The sequence below is a fragment of the Entelurus aequoreus genome, linkage group LG07, assembly GCF_033978785.1.
Source record: "Entelurus aequoreus isolate RoL-2023_Sb linkage group LG07, RoL_Eaeq_v1.1, whole genome shotgun sequence".
Lineage (NCBI taxonomy): Eukaryota > Metazoa > Chordata > Actinopteri > Syngnathiformes > Syngnathidae > Entelurus > Entelurus aequoreus.
This window is the reverse complement of record NC_084737.1, coordinates 23,157,116-23,175,471: the sequence shown is the minus strand read 5'-3', so window position 1 is coordinate 23,175,471 and position 18,356 is coordinate 23,157,116. Positions and strand designations below refer to the sequence as shown.

At 41.3% G+C, this 18,356-nt stretch overlaps 1 protein-coding gene across 3 annotated transcripts in view; it reads right to left on the bottom strand.

Annotated features, from left to right (window-relative positions):
* The window catches only part of cpne5a (copine Va), a 232,922-nt gene extending 214,930 nt beyond the window's left edge, over positions 1–17,992 (bottom strand). For all 3 annotated transcript variants that reach the window (XM_062052928.1, XM_062052929.1, XM_062052930.1), the window contains exon 1: positions 17,696–17,992. In XM_062052928.1, the coding sequence (XP_061908912.1) occupies positions 17,696–17,805 (110 nt within the window). In that variant the 5' untranslated portion in view covers positions 17,806–17,992. The remainder of the gene's footprint in view (positions 1–17,695) is intronic.
* Positions 17,993–18,356: the final 364 nt, after the last annotated feature.

The following is an 18,356-nucleotide window of genomic DNA, read 5'->3' as shown; positions in this document are numbered from 1 at the left end:
AAATAAATCTAGAGCTTAACTACGCCCCTTGTGGTCTGTGCCGTCTACTATTCCTGTACACAACACAATGGGTGTCCGAGAGGCAGTGCCAAGCCTGGATCAATGGGAGGGTTGTGTCAAGAAGGGGGGGGGGGGGGGGGAAGCAATACATGGTTCTATGTTGGCTTAGTAGCCACAATTACAGAGTTATTGTGACAAATGTGTTTTCCCAGTATATTAGTTATTGCAAAATAACTGTGTTGGGATTCTTTCTAAACGTTGGCAAAATATTCTCATATAATTTGGAGATTTCCAACCAGCAGCCTATGTAGTGTATAACTGTTGAAATAAATGTTTTTAATAATACCTTGGTGACGAATGATGATTCACAGTACAGTTGATTCTATGTGGCTGTAGTTATATTAAAAAAATCCCACTCTGATTCTTTATTAGCCACAAAGCCATCTGCTGACCTTCACTGTGGTGGCACCAGGTGTCTGCCCCTTCTCCTCCATCTGCTTCATTATTCAGCCCCTGTTCCACCTGACGTCTCTCCAGGTCGACATCATCACCAGCAGCGCTCTCCCTCAGCAGCGGTCTTTCGGACAGTGAAGGATTCTCACTTCTAAGAGCCGCTCGCCTGACAGTTTATTAAACATGCACAGGTCGTGCACACGCCACTCCCTTTCCCCTTGATTTTGCCATGTGACTAACGTCTAAGCTGGAAATAAGACCACTGGCTAATTGCTTACTGTGATGTGTACATGCAAGCGACACAGGAGCTAGTAGAGATGCTCACATGGTCATAGTGATACAATATGGCCAGCACTTTGCCCTTAGCTCACTATGAATTCACACCAATCGTTCCTACCCTTCATTTCCACAACTGCAGTTGGACATGAAACATGCACTTTGCATTGAATGTAATCAAGTCCGGAACAGCCTTTCTAACCCGGTGTAGGATTTTGAATAGGAACTAATCATTCTAAAGGAAAGGATGTGATTCGAGCAGAGGGAGCAGAGTTCAGTCTCGACGCTAAAGCGCCCAAAGAAATTCACCATGTGGATGACAGTAATGGATGTTAACAAGGGGAGCGATCGCTGCGAGCACACTGTACTGTACAATGGAGAGAAAGAAGAGAGCTAATTGGTTCTAAACTTATGTTGATCCCTGGGAGGTGAGAGCGGAAAAGCAGGTAGCCATGAGGAACCATAATGAGCAAGTGGAAATAAAGTTACAGTATTCGGAAGCTGCCATTTAATGATTGAGAACAGGTGTACTCAAACTATATTCCACGGGCCGGATGCAGCCCGCCAACGTCCACAATCTGGCCTATATATATATATATATATATATATATATATATATATATATATATATATATATATATATATATATATATATATATATATATATATATATATATATATATATATATATATATACACAATATTGCCAAAAGTATTTGGCCACCTGCCATTTAATGATTGAGAACAGGTGAACTCAAACTATATCCCACGAGCCTGGATGCAGCCCGCCAACGTCCACAATCTGGCCTATATATATATATATATATATATATATATATATATATATATATATATATATATATATATATATATATATATATATATCCAAAATGTTTTGGTATCCTGGAGCATTCAAAGTTCCTTTCACTGGAACAAAGGGGCGAAGCCCAACTCCTGAAAAACAACTACAAACCATAATTCCTCCTCCACCAAATGTCACCCTTTTTTGTTAAGTGCATAACTCCACATGTGTTTTGAACAATATTCTGGAAATGATTACAGTAAAAATTATCAATGGCACAAGCAAAAATACTATTGTCACTCCTGTGTACAGAAAATCTGGGTGTTCTGTACAACAGTTTACGGATAATTTAACAGAGTTTTATGATAGAATTCTTAACAAAACAGTTTTTCTATGTGGTGATTTCAATATTGATCTTGAAGGAGGGCTGCCAACATCAGATGAGTTTGTGAGCACACAAGGAATGATGAATAAAAATGTTACTAAGCGGTATTTTGATGACTGATGTAAGTGATTATCTACCAGTATTTTCTGTGTATGAGAATCAATGTACTACAGTAGTACAAGACCCAATTGAGATATTTATAAGAAACAGATTAATAGAAGCCTTAAATGCTTTGCGAGAAAACCTAAAGAAACAAAATTGGGACAAAGTGTACAAAGATAATGTGAATAATTTATATGACTCATTTATTAGTCTGTATGAAAATAAATGGGGAAAAAAATCAAAATTGGAGACAATGGCTACAAAAAGCCAATTAACAAACTAGGGATGATAAATGGAGTAAAAAAAATGCTTGCAAGAAAGAAAAAAAAGTGTATAGAATGTTTTAGAATTAAGAATAACATATTCAGAAGAGCGGTATAAAAAATGTAAAAATAAATTGATATGGACTATGAAAAGACATAGGAGTGAATACTATAGTTAGTCGTTTTACAAAAAGAGAGACAATACAGGTAAATGGGGCATAATTACAAGGTTCTACAAAAAGGACAAGCACCACTAAAAATGCCAAACTATTTCAACAAAGACAATAAAAAAGTTTACGACAAAAATTATATAGTAAATGATTTTAATAATTTTTTTGTCAACAAATATTAAACTTGATAATATAATGGAGAAAACAATAATAGATAATATGCATAGTATTTGTTCTTGATAAAGTGTAAAAGTTTGAAATATTATTATTATGAATAAGAGGAGTGGCTCATGAGTAGGGTCAAAAGTTATCTGAAAGACAGAAAACAGTTTGTGGAAGTTAACAATAGGAAATCTGCCTTACATATCAGTTGTGGAGTGCCACAAGGACCGGTCTTTGGGGCCTATACTGTTTCTAATGTATGTCAATGACATTGATATGGTTTCCAGACTGCTTAACTAAATGGTAAATGGGTTATACTTTATAGCGCTTTTCTACCTTCAAGGTACTCAAAGCGCTTTGACACGATTTCCACATTCACCCATTCACACACACATTCACACACTGATGGCGGGAGCTGCCATGCAAGGCGCTAACCACGACCCATCAGGAGCAAGGGTGAAGTGTCTTGCTCAAGGACACAATGGACGTGATAAGGTTGGTAGAAGGTGGGGATTGAATCAGGTTACAGGCAGGTTGCTGGCACGGCCACTCTCCCAACCGCGCCACGCCGTTCCCAAGTGTATTTTATATGCGGACGACACAATCCTATTTGATTCAGGACAAAATATTACAGATGTGTTAGAGGTGGTTGAACACAAATTTATCAAAATGAAAGGGGACCTATAATGCAAAACCAACTTTTATAACTTGATGGTACCTTCTTATGTGCCTTTAGGGTCTGCATAAGTCCTGAAATTGTGACATCAAACCATAGAAGAATTGCATAGATATTTATAAAACAATCTTGCTTTCCTTTCTACTTCCTCAGAACAGTCCGTTTAGAATGTGTCAGTCCTGTGACGTCTGCGGATATCTCTATATATTGTATGTAAAGGCTTACCAAAATGTCTTTGTGTGAGTCCACCATTTTATTTAATGTTTGTGCATTTGTAGTCCAAACGACACAATGCCAATCGGTACAACATGAAGACCGAAAATGTTGTTGGTTGTTTTAACCAGCACAAGTCTTTACACAAACATTCAGCCTCATCTGAGCAAGAAAGTGCCTTACTTTTAACTTATATGATTTGTGGCAATAAACTTTCAACTCGGAAGAAGTCTCTCTTTGTGTGTGCAAAGCACTTCAAAGAGTCCAGCTTCAGAAACCTGCGTCAGTATAAAGATTTTCCATTAAACTACTTGTAATGGCCGGCTTGGTGACTACTATTTATGGAAATGGATGAGACAATAAAATGGTAAGTAATAACAGTAGCTTAGAAATGTGTGAATGATATGTGAGCATTGTTAACTTGAGTTGTTGTGTAGCTAGCTTAGCCTTCTAATGTAAGACAATAGCGTCACCGTCCTCCAGCAAAATAAAGAATGATTTTCCTAAAAACTGCTTTTAATTGCATCAGTGCCTACTGTGTTTGGCAATGGAGCAGTAAATTATATAATCCGTTATTACGTTTGCGTTGTCGCACCTGGCTCGTAGTTTAGTTTATAGCCTTGAGCCTCCATTGTTTACAACTCAAAGCAGCTGTGCAGCAGAGTTATTTACATAATATAAAATAGAAAAGCTTTTTATTGTCAATATATACACATATATACATCCAGGGTCTAGCATTAGAAAGTTACAGGTTTGGTAAAAGTTTAACCTTAGCCAGACTATAGTTCCAACCTTTACGTCTGCCCGCCTTGTCTCCTCAACAAACCAAGGTGAACCACTGATCTCGCAATATCATCTGGAATGTTGTGTTGTGGTGACAGTCACTCAAAACAGATGGATGGTGGCTGTCACCGATGTCCATAGGGCACAATAAAAGCAAGAAAGCTAAAAAAACTACAAAACATTTCTGCCGAGATGGCGTGGTTAGGTGAGGTTCCTTTGCATCTAACTCCTCCATTCCTCAAAACGAACCGTTTTAAAGGGGAGCAAAAAGTGGCTTGAAAATAGGTATGTGAAACAAAATCCATGCACAATTTTCAACAAAGAACCACCATCACATGTTATATAGACCACAAGGAAGTCTTTTAGATGTACAAGTAGAAAAAAAAACATGATACGACCCCTTTAAAAGGTGTTTTGATGTTATTAGATTATTCTAGAATATTGGTAAAACTAAATTTATGATTTTTTTGTAGTAGTAAGAAAAGTGTGGATGCCTCATATGTAGAAGGAGTTGAGATTCATAGAACAGAAGAGATCAAGTTTTTTGGTGTTATGCTTGATGAAAATGTGTAATGGAAATCACATATAAATTAGACAAAGGTTAAAATATCTTAAAATATTGCTATTTTACACAAGGTAAAATAATTTCAATATCAAAAACATTGTATATTTTGTATAACTCACTGATTGTTCCATATGTAACAATCTTCCTTTTGCTTAAGAGAACTCACAAACCCAATATTCAAACAGTTAAACTTACCGAAATGTAAATAATTAGTAGAGTATTATATCTTAAAATCATCAAGCACATACAAAAATTCTACCAAACCTTTAAAACAGATTTGTCAACAGGAAGGGATCCAACTGGCAACCAATGTTGAACGGAGTTTGGGTTAAATGTACTGCGCACAACTTTAGACCATATCATGAATCCTACAACTGAAGCAAGATTAAAGTTCAACAGGCTAGTCCAAAAAAAATATATCTAATAAGCGGTAGAAAATGGATGGATGGATGGCATTAGGAAGGTGGTAAAAGGTCACTATGGTAACAACAAACGTGCTGATCAACCTATTGCAAGTAAGTGTACGGTCAACATTTTTTCAACTGATTGCAATCTTTTTTGGGGGGGAGGGGGAGGGTAATTGTGTTTAATATGTCCCATTGGCATCTTTTGATTCCTCACGTAGTAATTTTCCAGGTTTCAAAGTCCAGTTTCAATACCTGCGTCTTCAGAAGACTAAGCTTACAAAGCCTATCGTTTCCGTGAACTGCGGTGTACTGGTGTCATCAACATTGTACTATCATCCATTCTCTTCTTTGTCCCCCAAACATACACAACATTCAATACGCAGAGCTGGTTGTCCAGTAGCCAGAGGGTTCCCGGTTCAAGTCCTGCTTTATCGATCCCAGTTTCCACTGTTATGTCCTTGGGCAGGAGACACCGCACACAATGCCAACATTGGTAAACACTCCACGATGGCTGCCCACTGCTCTTCAAAAGGATGGGTTGAATGCAAACCAGCATTTTAAACAACAGAAGTGACAATAAAAATGTATTTTTCTTAAAAGCCATCTATCCATCCATCCATCCATCTTCTTCCGCTTATCCGAGGTCGGGTCGCGGGGGTAGCAGCCTAAGTAGGGAAGCCCAGACTTCCCTCTCCCCAGCCACTTCGTCCAGCTCTTCCCGGGGGATCCCGAGGCGTTCCCAGGCCAGCCGGGAGACATAGTCTTCCGAACGTGTCCTGGGTCTTCCCCGTGGCCTCCTACCGGTCGGATGTGCCCTAAACACCTCCTTAGGGAGGCGTTCGGGTGGCATCCTGACTAGGGTTGGGTATCGAGTATCGAGTATCGATTGGAACCGGGACTAACTTTCCGATTCTCCCGGAATCGTTCAAAAGTTTAAATTTCGATTCCTATTTTCGATACCAAGTCCGCCGACCGGAAAAAAATATGTCCGCCGAACCGGAAGAAGAAGCCGCTGAACACCAACGAAGAAGCGCCCACCGCCGGAAGTGTTAGCATAGCCGAGCGAGTCAGTCAAGCTCTACCAAACCTTTAAAACAGATTTGTTAAAATAGAAGGTAATTGTTATTTAAAAGGAACTGAGATCTTTAATAAATTGAGATTTAGAACCGTGACAATGGAAAGAAGCATTTCAATCAGAGGTGTTAGATTACGGAACAAACTTGATAGTGAAACAAAAAATGTTTAATTTATTTCTGTATTTAAAAATGCAAAAAAATCATGATGATAAAAATATATGATTTGGAGTATATTATTGTTTTCATGTTTGTTTTCATGTTTGTTTGTATTAAATATTGCCTTAAGAAAACTTTAAGTTCAACAACAAATGTAATATCATATCTGCTCTTTTTCATTCACAATTAATGTTAATATTTTAATGATTGTTTTGTTTGTTTACCTTTAATGAACAAAATAAAAACAAATAGAAATGGGATAGAATAAAGAAAAAAAGATGAAGACGGAAAGGAAAATTGTGGGGACAAAAGACATACATTATTAAGATTCTTTGGGGGGGGGCTATTTATTGAAGCTTGGGGAGGGGGGCCACCAAGAGTCCTGAACCCCGGGGCCCCTCGTTGGATTAAGGCGGCCCTTACTATAGGGGAGTCCTTGGGAAAGTGTATTTATGTTACTGGAGCATACAATATGGTTTCAATCCTAGTTGCGGCCCTCTCGACTAGCTTTATACTCTCACAAAGATATTGAAAGGTCATTGGGAGTTTGCAGTCAATGTGTGCTTTATGTGCTATAGAAATTGTGTAGACTGTAGTTGTCTGTAAAGGGTGCTGCAGGAGTACTAGTAGTAGGTTTGGATACTAGGAAACAATTTAGTCCACGGAGGGTCAGAGTAGAAGCTTCGTTTACATTGCTGGTAATAAGTCATACAAGTTGTCTGTCAATGTTGGACTATGCCCTTTGTCATTGGTTCTCTTCATTATTTCTAAGGATAGAATTTCCAGATGCAAGCCAAGGCATGAAGCGTGTACAATTTGATGTTCTTACAGTATCTAATCTTTGCTTTTTACAGATGATGCTGATGGCTTCATTGAGCTATGGCCTTGTGTGTGGGCTGGGCCGTGTAACTGCCAGGATGAGACTCTGCCCTCTCTAAATTCAGCTGGAGGAGTTTAGGTATATCAGGGCTCAGGAAAGGAAGAAGTGTGAAATCAATGGACTTATCAATGTGGCTTCTGCAGTTGCTGTATGTGAAGAGGGAGCTGAGCCAAAAAGGAAAAGCCCTCATTTCTCCGGTCAATATAGGTTCTGACCTTAAACTATAGAGCTCTGGGTAATGACCAAAAGACAAGGTCTCAGAAATAAGCAGTGGAAATCAATTTCCATCGAGATAAAGATGGAGAGTTCTGTCAACAGGAAGGGATCCAACTGGCAACCAATGTTGAACGGAGTTTGGATTAAATGTACTGCGCACAACTTTAGACCATATCATGAATCCTACAACTGAAGCAAGATTAAAGTTCAACAGGCTAGTCCAAAAAAAAAATATCTAATAAGCGGTAGAAAATGGATGGATGGATGGCATTAGGAAGGTGGTAAAAGATCACTATGGTAACAACAAACATGTGCTGATCAACCTATTGCAAGTAAGTGTACGGTCAACATTTTTTCAACTGATTGCAATCTTTTTTGGGGGGGAGGGGGAGGGTAATTGTGTTTAATATGTCCCATTGGCATCTTTTGATTCCTCACGTAGTAATTTTCCAGGTTTCAAAGTCCAGTTTCAATACCTGCGTCTTCAGAAGACTAAGCTTACAAAGCCTATCGTTTCCGTGAACTGCGGTGTACTGGTGTCATCAACATTGTACTATCATCCATTCTCTTCTTTGTCCCCCAAACATACACAACATTCAATACGCAGAGCTGGTTGTCCAGTAGCCAGAGGGTTCCCGGTTCAAGTCCTGTTTTATCGATCCCAGTTTCCACTGTTATGTCCTTGGGCAGGAGACACCGCACACAATGCCAACATTGGTAAACACTCCACGATGGCTGCCCACTGCTCTTCAAAAGGATGGGTTGAATGCAAACCAGCATTTTAAACAACAGAAGTGACAATAAAAATGTATTTTTCTTAAAAGCCATCCATCCATCCATCCATCCATCCATCCATCCATCCATCCATCCATCCATCTTCTTCCGCTTATCCGAGGTCGGGTCGCGGGGGTAGCAGCCTAAGTAGGGAAGCCCAGACTTCCCTCTCCCCAGCCACTTCGTCCAGCTCTTCCCGGGGGATCCCGAGGCGTTCCCAGGCCAGCCGGGAGACATATTCTTCCGAACGTGTCCTGGGTCTTCCCCGTGGCCTCCTACCGGTCGGATGTGCCCTAAACACCTCCTTAGGGAGGCGTTTGGGTGGCATCCTGACTAGGGTTGGGTATCGAGTATCGAGTATCGAGTATCGAGTATCGATTGGAACCGGGACTAACTTTCCGATTCTCCCAGAATCGTTCAAAAGTTTAAATTTCGATTCCTATTTTCGATACCAAGTCCGCCGACCGGAAAAAAATATGTCCGCCGAACCGGAAGAAGAAGCAGCTGAACACCAACGAAGAAGCGCCCACCGCCGGAAGTGTTAGCATAGCCGAGCGAGTCAGTCAAGCTCAAGCATGGATAGCGGGCGTCGGCGGTCGAAAGTGTGGCTTTACTTTACAAAAAAAAATGAAATAACAGCGAAATAACAGAGCTCCATGTCCATCAAGAAACGAGTGGAGAGAGAGCTGCAGATGTACCAGGACGTTCCACCGATACTTATGTCTGACGACCCTGCTGCATGGTGGTGGTCCGGTGGAACCAACAAAAGACTTATCCTTTGCTGTCATATCTCGCTTTCTCCTATTTATGCGTTCAAGCTTCTTCCACACCCAGCAAACGTGTATTTTCCACAGCAGGAGACACTATCTATCCAGAACGCTCACGCATCCTGCCTGAGAAGGCGGATATGGTCATTTTCTTAAACAAGAACTGTCTCTGATTTTATACTGTACCTGCTGCTAATCTGGACTGGGTTTTGCAAGTTGTTTCTTATTGTTTATTTGCTTTTCTGCACCAGGTTAGCCCATCAGTGGGAGCACGGTAACATTTTTAAGTACCTGCAGCATCATACACTTGTGTGTGTAAATGTATTTTCATGAGGTTTCCTGCAGCATCATACATTTATGTGTAAAGGTGTTTTCATGAGGTTTCCTGCAGCATCATACACTTATGTGTAAATGTGTTTTCATGAGGTTTCCTGCAGCATCATACACTTATGTGTAAATGTGTTTTCATGAGGTTTTCAGAAATAAAGCTCTCTTGAGGAAAGTGTACCCCTGGGAAAATGTATTCATAATTTATAATATTTATATTCAAGTTCATAGATTTGATATTTATATTCTAGTTGAAAACAGCCCTGTGAGGAATTTATAGTAAAGTTCATAAAAAGTTAATAGAATTAAAATTGATGGAGAATGTCAGACTATTTCATTCAGAAAGACTGTATGTAGGTTAGCTAGCTCATTTAAAATATCCTAATATTTTTTTTTACCCTGCCTCTTAAAGGAATCGGAATCGAGAATCGTCAGGAATCGGAATCGAAACAAAGAATCGGAATCGGAATCGTTCGAATTCAAACGATACCCAACCCTAATCCTGACCATCATCTGGCTCCTCTCGATGTGGAGGAGCAGTGGCTTTACTTTACAGGTTAACAGTTGTCTTTGAAAAAAATCCTAAAAATCAAAATAAATAATTTAACTGAGCCACAGCTTTATTCAGTATTTTATTTATAAAAACTTTCCCCGACAACTGTATGTGTTTGTCCTTTTCAGGCATTCTTGGAATTGTAAAGACCCCCACAAACACTTCAGATTTGTATCGAGACAAACAAAAACATCCTTTCTGTTATTGTTTGACTCGAATCTACCAAACTGTTGGAAAATAGAAAAGTCACTAGAACAGTTAGTACTGTCTGCAAAAGTGCTTACGATGAGAGGTTTGATTCAGCTTGCAGAGAAAACAGTCACCATCAGAAAGAAACTGTGCGACACTACAAAACATGTCAGTCATTTCACATTCCCTAAACCAGCGGGATGTTGGGTCAAATACCCTTAAAAAACAGAAAACATACTCTCCTGACCCTTGGGGACGCTCTGAAAATAGTGACAAAAGCAGCTTGATACCTCTGAGCCAGCAGGGATCGCCTTGTTTCTACTCTTGGCTGTCCCTGTCATTCCTATCAACACGTTCAGATGCCTTCTTGTCATCAAGGCGCCAACATGGAGCCACAACTGTTACCATGGGATCCACCGCTGCTGTGCTGCATCCCCGATAGGGTGAACATTTATAACAGCGACACCAGCAAAAGCCAACAAAAACGCTCTGAGATCCAAACTCATTTTCACTGTGTCATGGGTTCATGCATAATCACGTGCTTCATCGACCTGTGAGACTGCATTGATCTGAGCGCACTTACATTCGGAAGGAAAAGAACAACAAATATTTGGCCCAAAACACATCCTGGTATTTTACCTGCAAGTCAGTCTGGGCAGCATGTGAAAACAGTACAGTAAATTTATTAAAAAAAATGCAAATTGAAATGACTGTCTCCCTTATTAATATGCATACTTGTCCAATACTGTCTCCCTTATTAATATGTATACATGCCCAATGCAAAGTAGCTCAAGCTGAATTTGCCTTCTGCCAAGGCAAAACATAAAGGCTGTTTGAGGCAGGTCACAAGGTTAAAGAAGCTACAGGAAGTAGAAGTACAACAGCAGCAGCAAGTGTGAATAAGCATGAAGTCGGTCACCCAGCTTGAATCCAAAGCGCCTCACACGGGGGATTGTTTTCGACTGATGGAGTGGCGGCAGCACACGCTAATCGTGCTGATGATTTCATTTGGCCTCCCTGCACAGCTGCAATTACAGCCTCGCCAAGACCTCAGATCAGGAAGTACAGCGTGCATTTTTCTTCTTCTTTTTTTCTGCGTGACCCCTGCAATCAGAGATACAGGACTCTCCCCCTGCGCATGGTCACATGTCCAAGGTAATGACTGCCTTGGGAGGCGAGTGGCCAGACTATGTTAGATACCCCCGCAGCTATGGAATGTATTGATTCGCTGCTGCGTTGCTCTCATCAATCCATCAATGCGATTGAATGGTTACGACGAGGTCCAACCTAACGACTGAGAATGACATGAAGCACCATTTATTTCCTGGATAACTGGCACTGATGGATGTTGAAGCTGTCAGGTAGGAGGCTGCGTTGTAAGCACATGACATCACTAACTGCTCCTGGGATGGCAAAAAAAAATCATCATAATTTAACATGAAACCGGAAAGGGAAATACAAAAATAAACCATGTCATTGGCTAAAAGTTCTTAATTTGAAATCACTTTACAGTGGTACCTCAACTTAAAGGCCTACTGAAATGAAATTGTCTTATTTAAACGGGGATAGCAGATCCATTCTATGTGTCATACTTGATCATTTCACGATATTGCCATATATTTGCTGAAAGGATTTAGTAGAGAACATCGACGATAAAGTTCGCAACTTTTGGTCGCTGATAAAAAGCCTTGCCTGTACCGGAAGTAGCGTGACGTCACAGGTTGAAGGGCTCCTCACATTTGCACATTGTTTACACCAGCAGCGAGAGCGATTCGGACCGAGGAAGCGACGATTACCCCATTAATTTGAGCGAGGATGAAAGATTTGTGGATGAGGCACGTGAGAGTGAAGGATTAGAGTGCAGTGCAGGACGTATCTTTTTTCGCTCTGACCGTAACTTAGGTACAAGGGCTCATTGGATTCTACACTTTCTCCTTTTTCTATTGTGGAGCACGGATTTGTATTTTAAACCACCTCGGATACTATATCCTCTTGAAAATGAGAGTCGAGAACGCGAAATGGACATTCACAGTGACTTTTACCTCCACGACAATACATCGGCGAAGCACTTTAGCTACAGAGCTAACGTGATTGCATCGTGCTTAAATGCAGATAGAAACAAAAGAAATAAGCCCCTGACTGGAAGGATAGACAGAAGATCAACAATACTACCAAACCCTGGACCTGTAACCACACGGTTAATGCTTTCCAGCCTGGCGAAGCCTAGCAATGCTGTTGCTAACGACGCCATTGAAGCTAACTTAGTTACGGGACCTCGACAGAGCTATGCTAAAAACATTAGCTCTCCACCTACGCCAGCTCTCATCTGCTCATCAACACCCGTGCTCACCTGCGTTCCAGCGATCGACGGCGCGACGAAGAACTTCACCACAATGACCAGTGCGGTCGGCAGCCCGGAGATGGAGGAAGTCAACCCAGACAGGTGAGGACAGCGGCGCGGCGGCGGACGCCGCCGTAGCTTTCGACGACACCCCGGCCGCCATCAGATTCGGCAGGAAACAAATATTTCCCCAAAGTTACGTACGTGACATGCACATAGCGACACGCACGTACAGGCAAGCGATCAAATGTTTGGAAGCCAAAGCTGTACTCACGGTAGCGCGTCTGCTATCCAACTCAAAGTCCTCCTGGTTGTGTTGCTGTAGCCAGCCGCTAATACACCGATCCCACCTACAGCTTTCTTCTTTGCAGTCTCCATTGTTAATTGAACAAATTGCAAAAGATTCACCAACACAGATCTCCAGAATACTGTGGAATTATTCGGTGAAAACAGACGACTTAATCTGGCGACCGTGCTATTCCAAAATGTCTCCTTCAACCCTTGACGTTACGCGCAAACGTCATCATACCTAGACGTTTTCAGCCGGAAGTTTCCCGGGAAATTTAAAATTGCACTTTATAAGTTAACCCGGCCGTATTGGCATGTGTCGCAATGTTAAGATTTCATTATTGATATATAAACTATCAGACTGCGTGGTCGGTAGTAGTGGGTTTCAGTAGGCCTTTAAGAGTGTTTTTGGGCTAATAGTTGTGGTTTAAGTTGCATGCAAAAAATTTGATTACAGCATCCTCGCCACTAGTTTGAGTAGCAAATGTCACAGAAATGATCTGGTCTTACTCACTAACATTAGCTTAAGCTAGAGATCAACATAAAACTTTGCTTCCCAACCATGGAAAGAAATAAAGTCAGCGCTTAGGACAGTGCTGAGAATAAGAAGTGAATGGTTCATTGAAATAAAGACAGAAATCATCAAAAACATGGCGTGTGGCCAACTTGGCAAAGCAATTTGAGAGGATCACTGCTAGCCTGCAGCATACTGAAGCAGTATTCATGTAAAGCAGGGGTGTCAAACGTACGGCCCGCTAACAAGTTTCAGAGATTAATTTGCTCAGTACAAAAAAAGAAACTGCAGTTCTAAATGTGTCCACTGGATGTTGCAATAGCAATTCTGTTAGGCAAGCAAACAGTTTGTACCGGGGCCAAGCAAGAGGTACACAGTAATGTGTGGCTGTGGTTCCTTCCCTTCAACCCAAATAAAACATAAAACCTGCCATTTTAGGTCTTCTGCTTATTACCCCAAAATGTCTCTGTCAAAGAAAAGAAAAGTGGACGGAGAGTGTAGTAACTCAACCAGGAGTATATATCTACAAACCCCGTTTCCATATGAGTTGGGAAATTGTGTTAGATGTAAATATAAACGGAATACAATGATTTGCAAATCATTTTCAACCCATTTTCAGTTGAATATGCTACAAAGACAACATATTTGATGTTCAAAGTGATAAACTTTTTTTTTTTTTGCAAATAATCATGAACTTTAGAATTTGATGCCAGAAACACGTGACAAAGAAGTTGGGAAAGGTGGCAATAAATACTGATAAAGTTGAGGAATGCTCTTTAAACACTTATTTGGAACATCCCACAGGTGAACAGGCAAATTGGGAACAGGTGGGTGCCATGATTGTGTATAAAAGTAGATTCCATGAAATGCTCAGTCATATACAAACAAGGATGGGGCGAGGGTCACCACTTTGTCAACAAATGCGTGAGCAAATTGTTGAACAGTTTGAGAAAAACCTTTCTCAACCAGCTATTGCAAGCAATTTATTACAGTCCGTAATATCAGCAAAGGGTTCAGAGAATCTAGAGAAATCACTGCACGTAAGCAGCTAAGCCCGTGACTTTCGATCCCTCAGGCTGTACTGCATCAACAAGCGACATTAGTGTGTAAAGGATATCACCACATGGGCTCAGGAACACTTCAGAAACCCGCTGTCAGTTACTACAGTTGGTCGCTACATCCGTAAGTGCAAGTTAAAACTCTCCTATGCAAGGCGAAAACCGTTTATCAACAACACCCTGGGCCTGAGCTCATCTAAGATGGACTAATCCAAAGTGGAAAAGTGTTCTGTGGTCTGACGAGTCCACATTTCAAATTGTTTTTGGAAACTGTGGACGTCGTGTCCTCCGGACCAAAGAGGAAAAGAACCCTCCGGATTGTTAAAGGCGCAAAGTTGAAAAGCCAGCATCTGTGATGGTATGGGGGTGTATATTTTCCAACTCAAATGGAAACGGTGGTTTGTATTTAATATTTATTTTTGTTCAATCCCAGTTCGGCTGTGACTTAAAGTTTGATTGCTTTGTAGATACCCTGAGACAAAGTCTAAGTTCTTTGTGTTCTTCATGGTGTTTTTGAAACTGCACCATTTTTTCCCTCAGAATTATCAACTAACTTGGAGGATTATTTGTGATTTGTACATTTTCAGAAAGTGCTTCTTCTACATTTGGCCAAAGTAAAACAAAGAAAACAATCTGAAGTTGTCTTTATTTTTAAGTTAGCATGCCATGATTTTACCAGTCCGGCCCACTTGGGAATAGACTTTTCTCCATGTGGGCCATGAGCTAAAATGAGTTTGACACCCCTGATCTAACGTCAGCCAAGAATGTTAAAATGATACCTAAACGGTGGACATTTATCCATGAAAATATGGAAAAGCTGCTGATGGTGTGTTTGAAGGAGAAGCAACTGGAAGGATATACCGTAAAAGTCCACTCTCCAAGGCAAATACTGTACATTATTATTACATTATTTTATAAAACTACTGTAGTTGTCTGTACTACATTCCATTGTATTGTTTTTGTAATATTTATTATCGGAGAGTTAGTTTTTCTTTTTGATAGGCATTGTAAATGGTAAAAGTGCACTGTTTTGGGGTTGGTGGTGTAAACACCAATTGATTTCAGTTCATTAGGGACGGAGGATTCTCTGTCTATCGTCTGTCTGTGCAGTGTGAGCACTGATCCTGCAGCTGTGTATGGAACTATCAGTTTGCACGTCCTTCTCACAGGTGCTAAATAAAACGCAAAATAGTGCTTGCAAAACGGTGATGAGTGTTGATAATTCACATTGCGCGTGCTAAACATTTATATTAGTATTTTCTCTTCCCAGTATGGCGTTTTGATGATTAGCATATATTTTGAATACTAATGAAAACAGACCCAAAATGGATTGCACGCCTTATTCCGCTCACTTATCAAACACAATCCACTTGGCACATTATCTTTGCGTGTGCTAACAGGTTTGCACCTGTTTTAGTATACGCAAACCTTTAGTAAATCAGCTCCTAAGAGGTTTAAATTTAGAACTATTGTCATGATTAAAGTATGATGTGGCAAACTGCATAGAAAATGAATGAAATATTTATTGGCATAGCTTAAATATTAACACATGACCGTGGAGAAGATCGGACAGTAAGAGCAGCGGTGTGAAGAGTCATACTGTTTTTGAACAAGCCCTCACTACCTAAAAAGCAGTTGGTGCTCGGATCACTGACTGACCTGTGAGCAAAAAAAACAATCGACACTTTGGTAGTGTGCCTTCACAGCGATACGCACTTTGGTTTTGATGAGGACTTTTCTGCCTCCCTCCATTCACTTTTTTCAAGGGTCTTTCATCAATATTGGCAGATAATATAGGAACGCCTGCAGGGCTGAACGCTGCAATTCAATTCCAAGTGCTCTGCAATCTCAGAGTTTTCAGGCTGACTAAATCAATTACACAGCATTGTGGAGCTCCTAGGCCACACAACACCCACTTGCTCCTTTTTGTCTCCGTTCGATGCACCAAATGTACATCTGTAGTAATAACTGAGGGGTGAGTGGCTGCAAGCATTGATGTGTGTGTATTCCAAGCAGTGTGTGCAACTTTTAAGTGTGTTGCAGTGCTTCAGAGGGCAGTGGAAATGTGTCTCAAACAGCAGCCAAACCTCTCTCGGCTCCCTGAGAGCAGAAATAATTTTCCTTCTCTTTAAAAGTGTGGCCAGAAGCAAGTCTTTGTCTGGAGAGACATTAATGACAAACAAGGGAGCTGTAGACCAACAGAGCCTAAAGGTATCAACACTGATGCATGCCATTTTAAGTATGAGGGGCTGAAGGATAAAAAACAATCATGTGCATCAAGAGGGTTGCACTCGAGTCCAGCTGCTACTTCGGCGAACACACACAGGCCTGGTTCCCATTTGACAAGGTTAAGAAATGTACCCAAAAAGAGATAAGCACACAGAAATTGGTTCACGGGCAAAATGGACACTCTCCTTCCTTTCCAAACTGTGATGCTCTTTTGCGTGCGGCCTATACATGAGATAGAACTCATCAATTATGAACCCATGAATAATTCAAGCGTACATAACATTGTGTTGTAGGCACCGAGTGCACACAAAGTGTTCCCATGAAGCAGCGTGTAAATGTGTGCCAGCTGCACATACGGTTTCACCTTTAAGGGTGGAGAGGAAAACCAGTGCATGTTGCAGCAGAGACATGCAGCCCTGCCCCACCCTAAAGCATGAATGCTTGGAGAGGACTTTGTATTTTTGGGGGGTGTATAATAGAGCCTAGATTGTAAAATGTTGTGTTTTGAATTAACTGATGATGCTTGTGGAGCACTTGGACAAAGGGCTCCCTGGAAAGGGTTAGGTGGTGTACTGGCATCAAGCAACACACTCACACAAACACACACACACACACACACACACACGCACACGCACACACACACACACAAAGCATACAAGAACATTCACTGATGTCCACCTGACAAACAAAGGAGAAAAGTTCAAAAGTGCGAAATAGCACTTTTTTAGACCAATATTTTATTCTATTCATCACTGTCTTTTGTTTTTCCATCCATTTTCTACCGCTTGTCCCTTTTGGGGTCGCGGGGGGTGCTGGAGCCTATCTCAGCTGCATTCGGGCGGTAGGCGGGGTACACCCTGGACAAGTCACCACCTCATCACAGGTCTTTTTTTTAATTTTATTTTTTTTAAGGAAAGTGAATACTTCCTATTGCATTTTTTATTTTATTTTAATTATTTATATTTTTCAAAAATATCAAATGTTAGAAAATGCAGAATTTTATGATAAAGTTCAAATTTGATGACGAGTTATTTGAACGTTAAAAAGGTGCACACGCAAAATCCACCCACCTGCAAGAGACGGTGATCTCCACCTTGGTGGCCGGTATGCTCCCACTGATGGGGTCGAAGTCGCACACCGTCGCCGTGGCCTCCACCTTGTCCATCACGTCGCCCTCCATGATGCCGGGAGACCCTGCCAAGGCTTCCCCGAGGTCGAGCGTCGCACCCTGGGTAACCTACAGAGCGAATGGCGCGGAGGAGTCCGGTCAAACCTCCACGGACGTGGAAAGCAGACGGAAAGTTTAGTGGGAGTGCGGCGAGGCTGCAGGATGGACCGGAGGGCGGGCTCACATCAGCCTCCCAGACCGCCTGGCAGACGAGGAATGCGCGCTTTGACGCGGAGGTTCGCCGGTGGAGTGCGAGCTGGTGAACTCCACCCTCCTCCTCCTCCTCCTCCTCCTCCTCCTCTCGTTCAAAACGTGCATTCTCCTGCAAGCTATTGATCCGCTGCACGGATGCTTACCGGGCGTCAAACGGGCTTTAAAAGAGAATAAACAAGCTTTAGGTGGGGAATGGGTATGAATAAAAAAAGTAGACTATTTTGTGTTGAACATCATACTCTCTAATCGCTATTTCAGCACTTGGACAGCTCCTCGGACTCAGCTTGGTGCGGAATTCCTTCTTATTATCAAGAGTGACGTTCTTGTCTCCCTTTTCTGGCTCATTAATG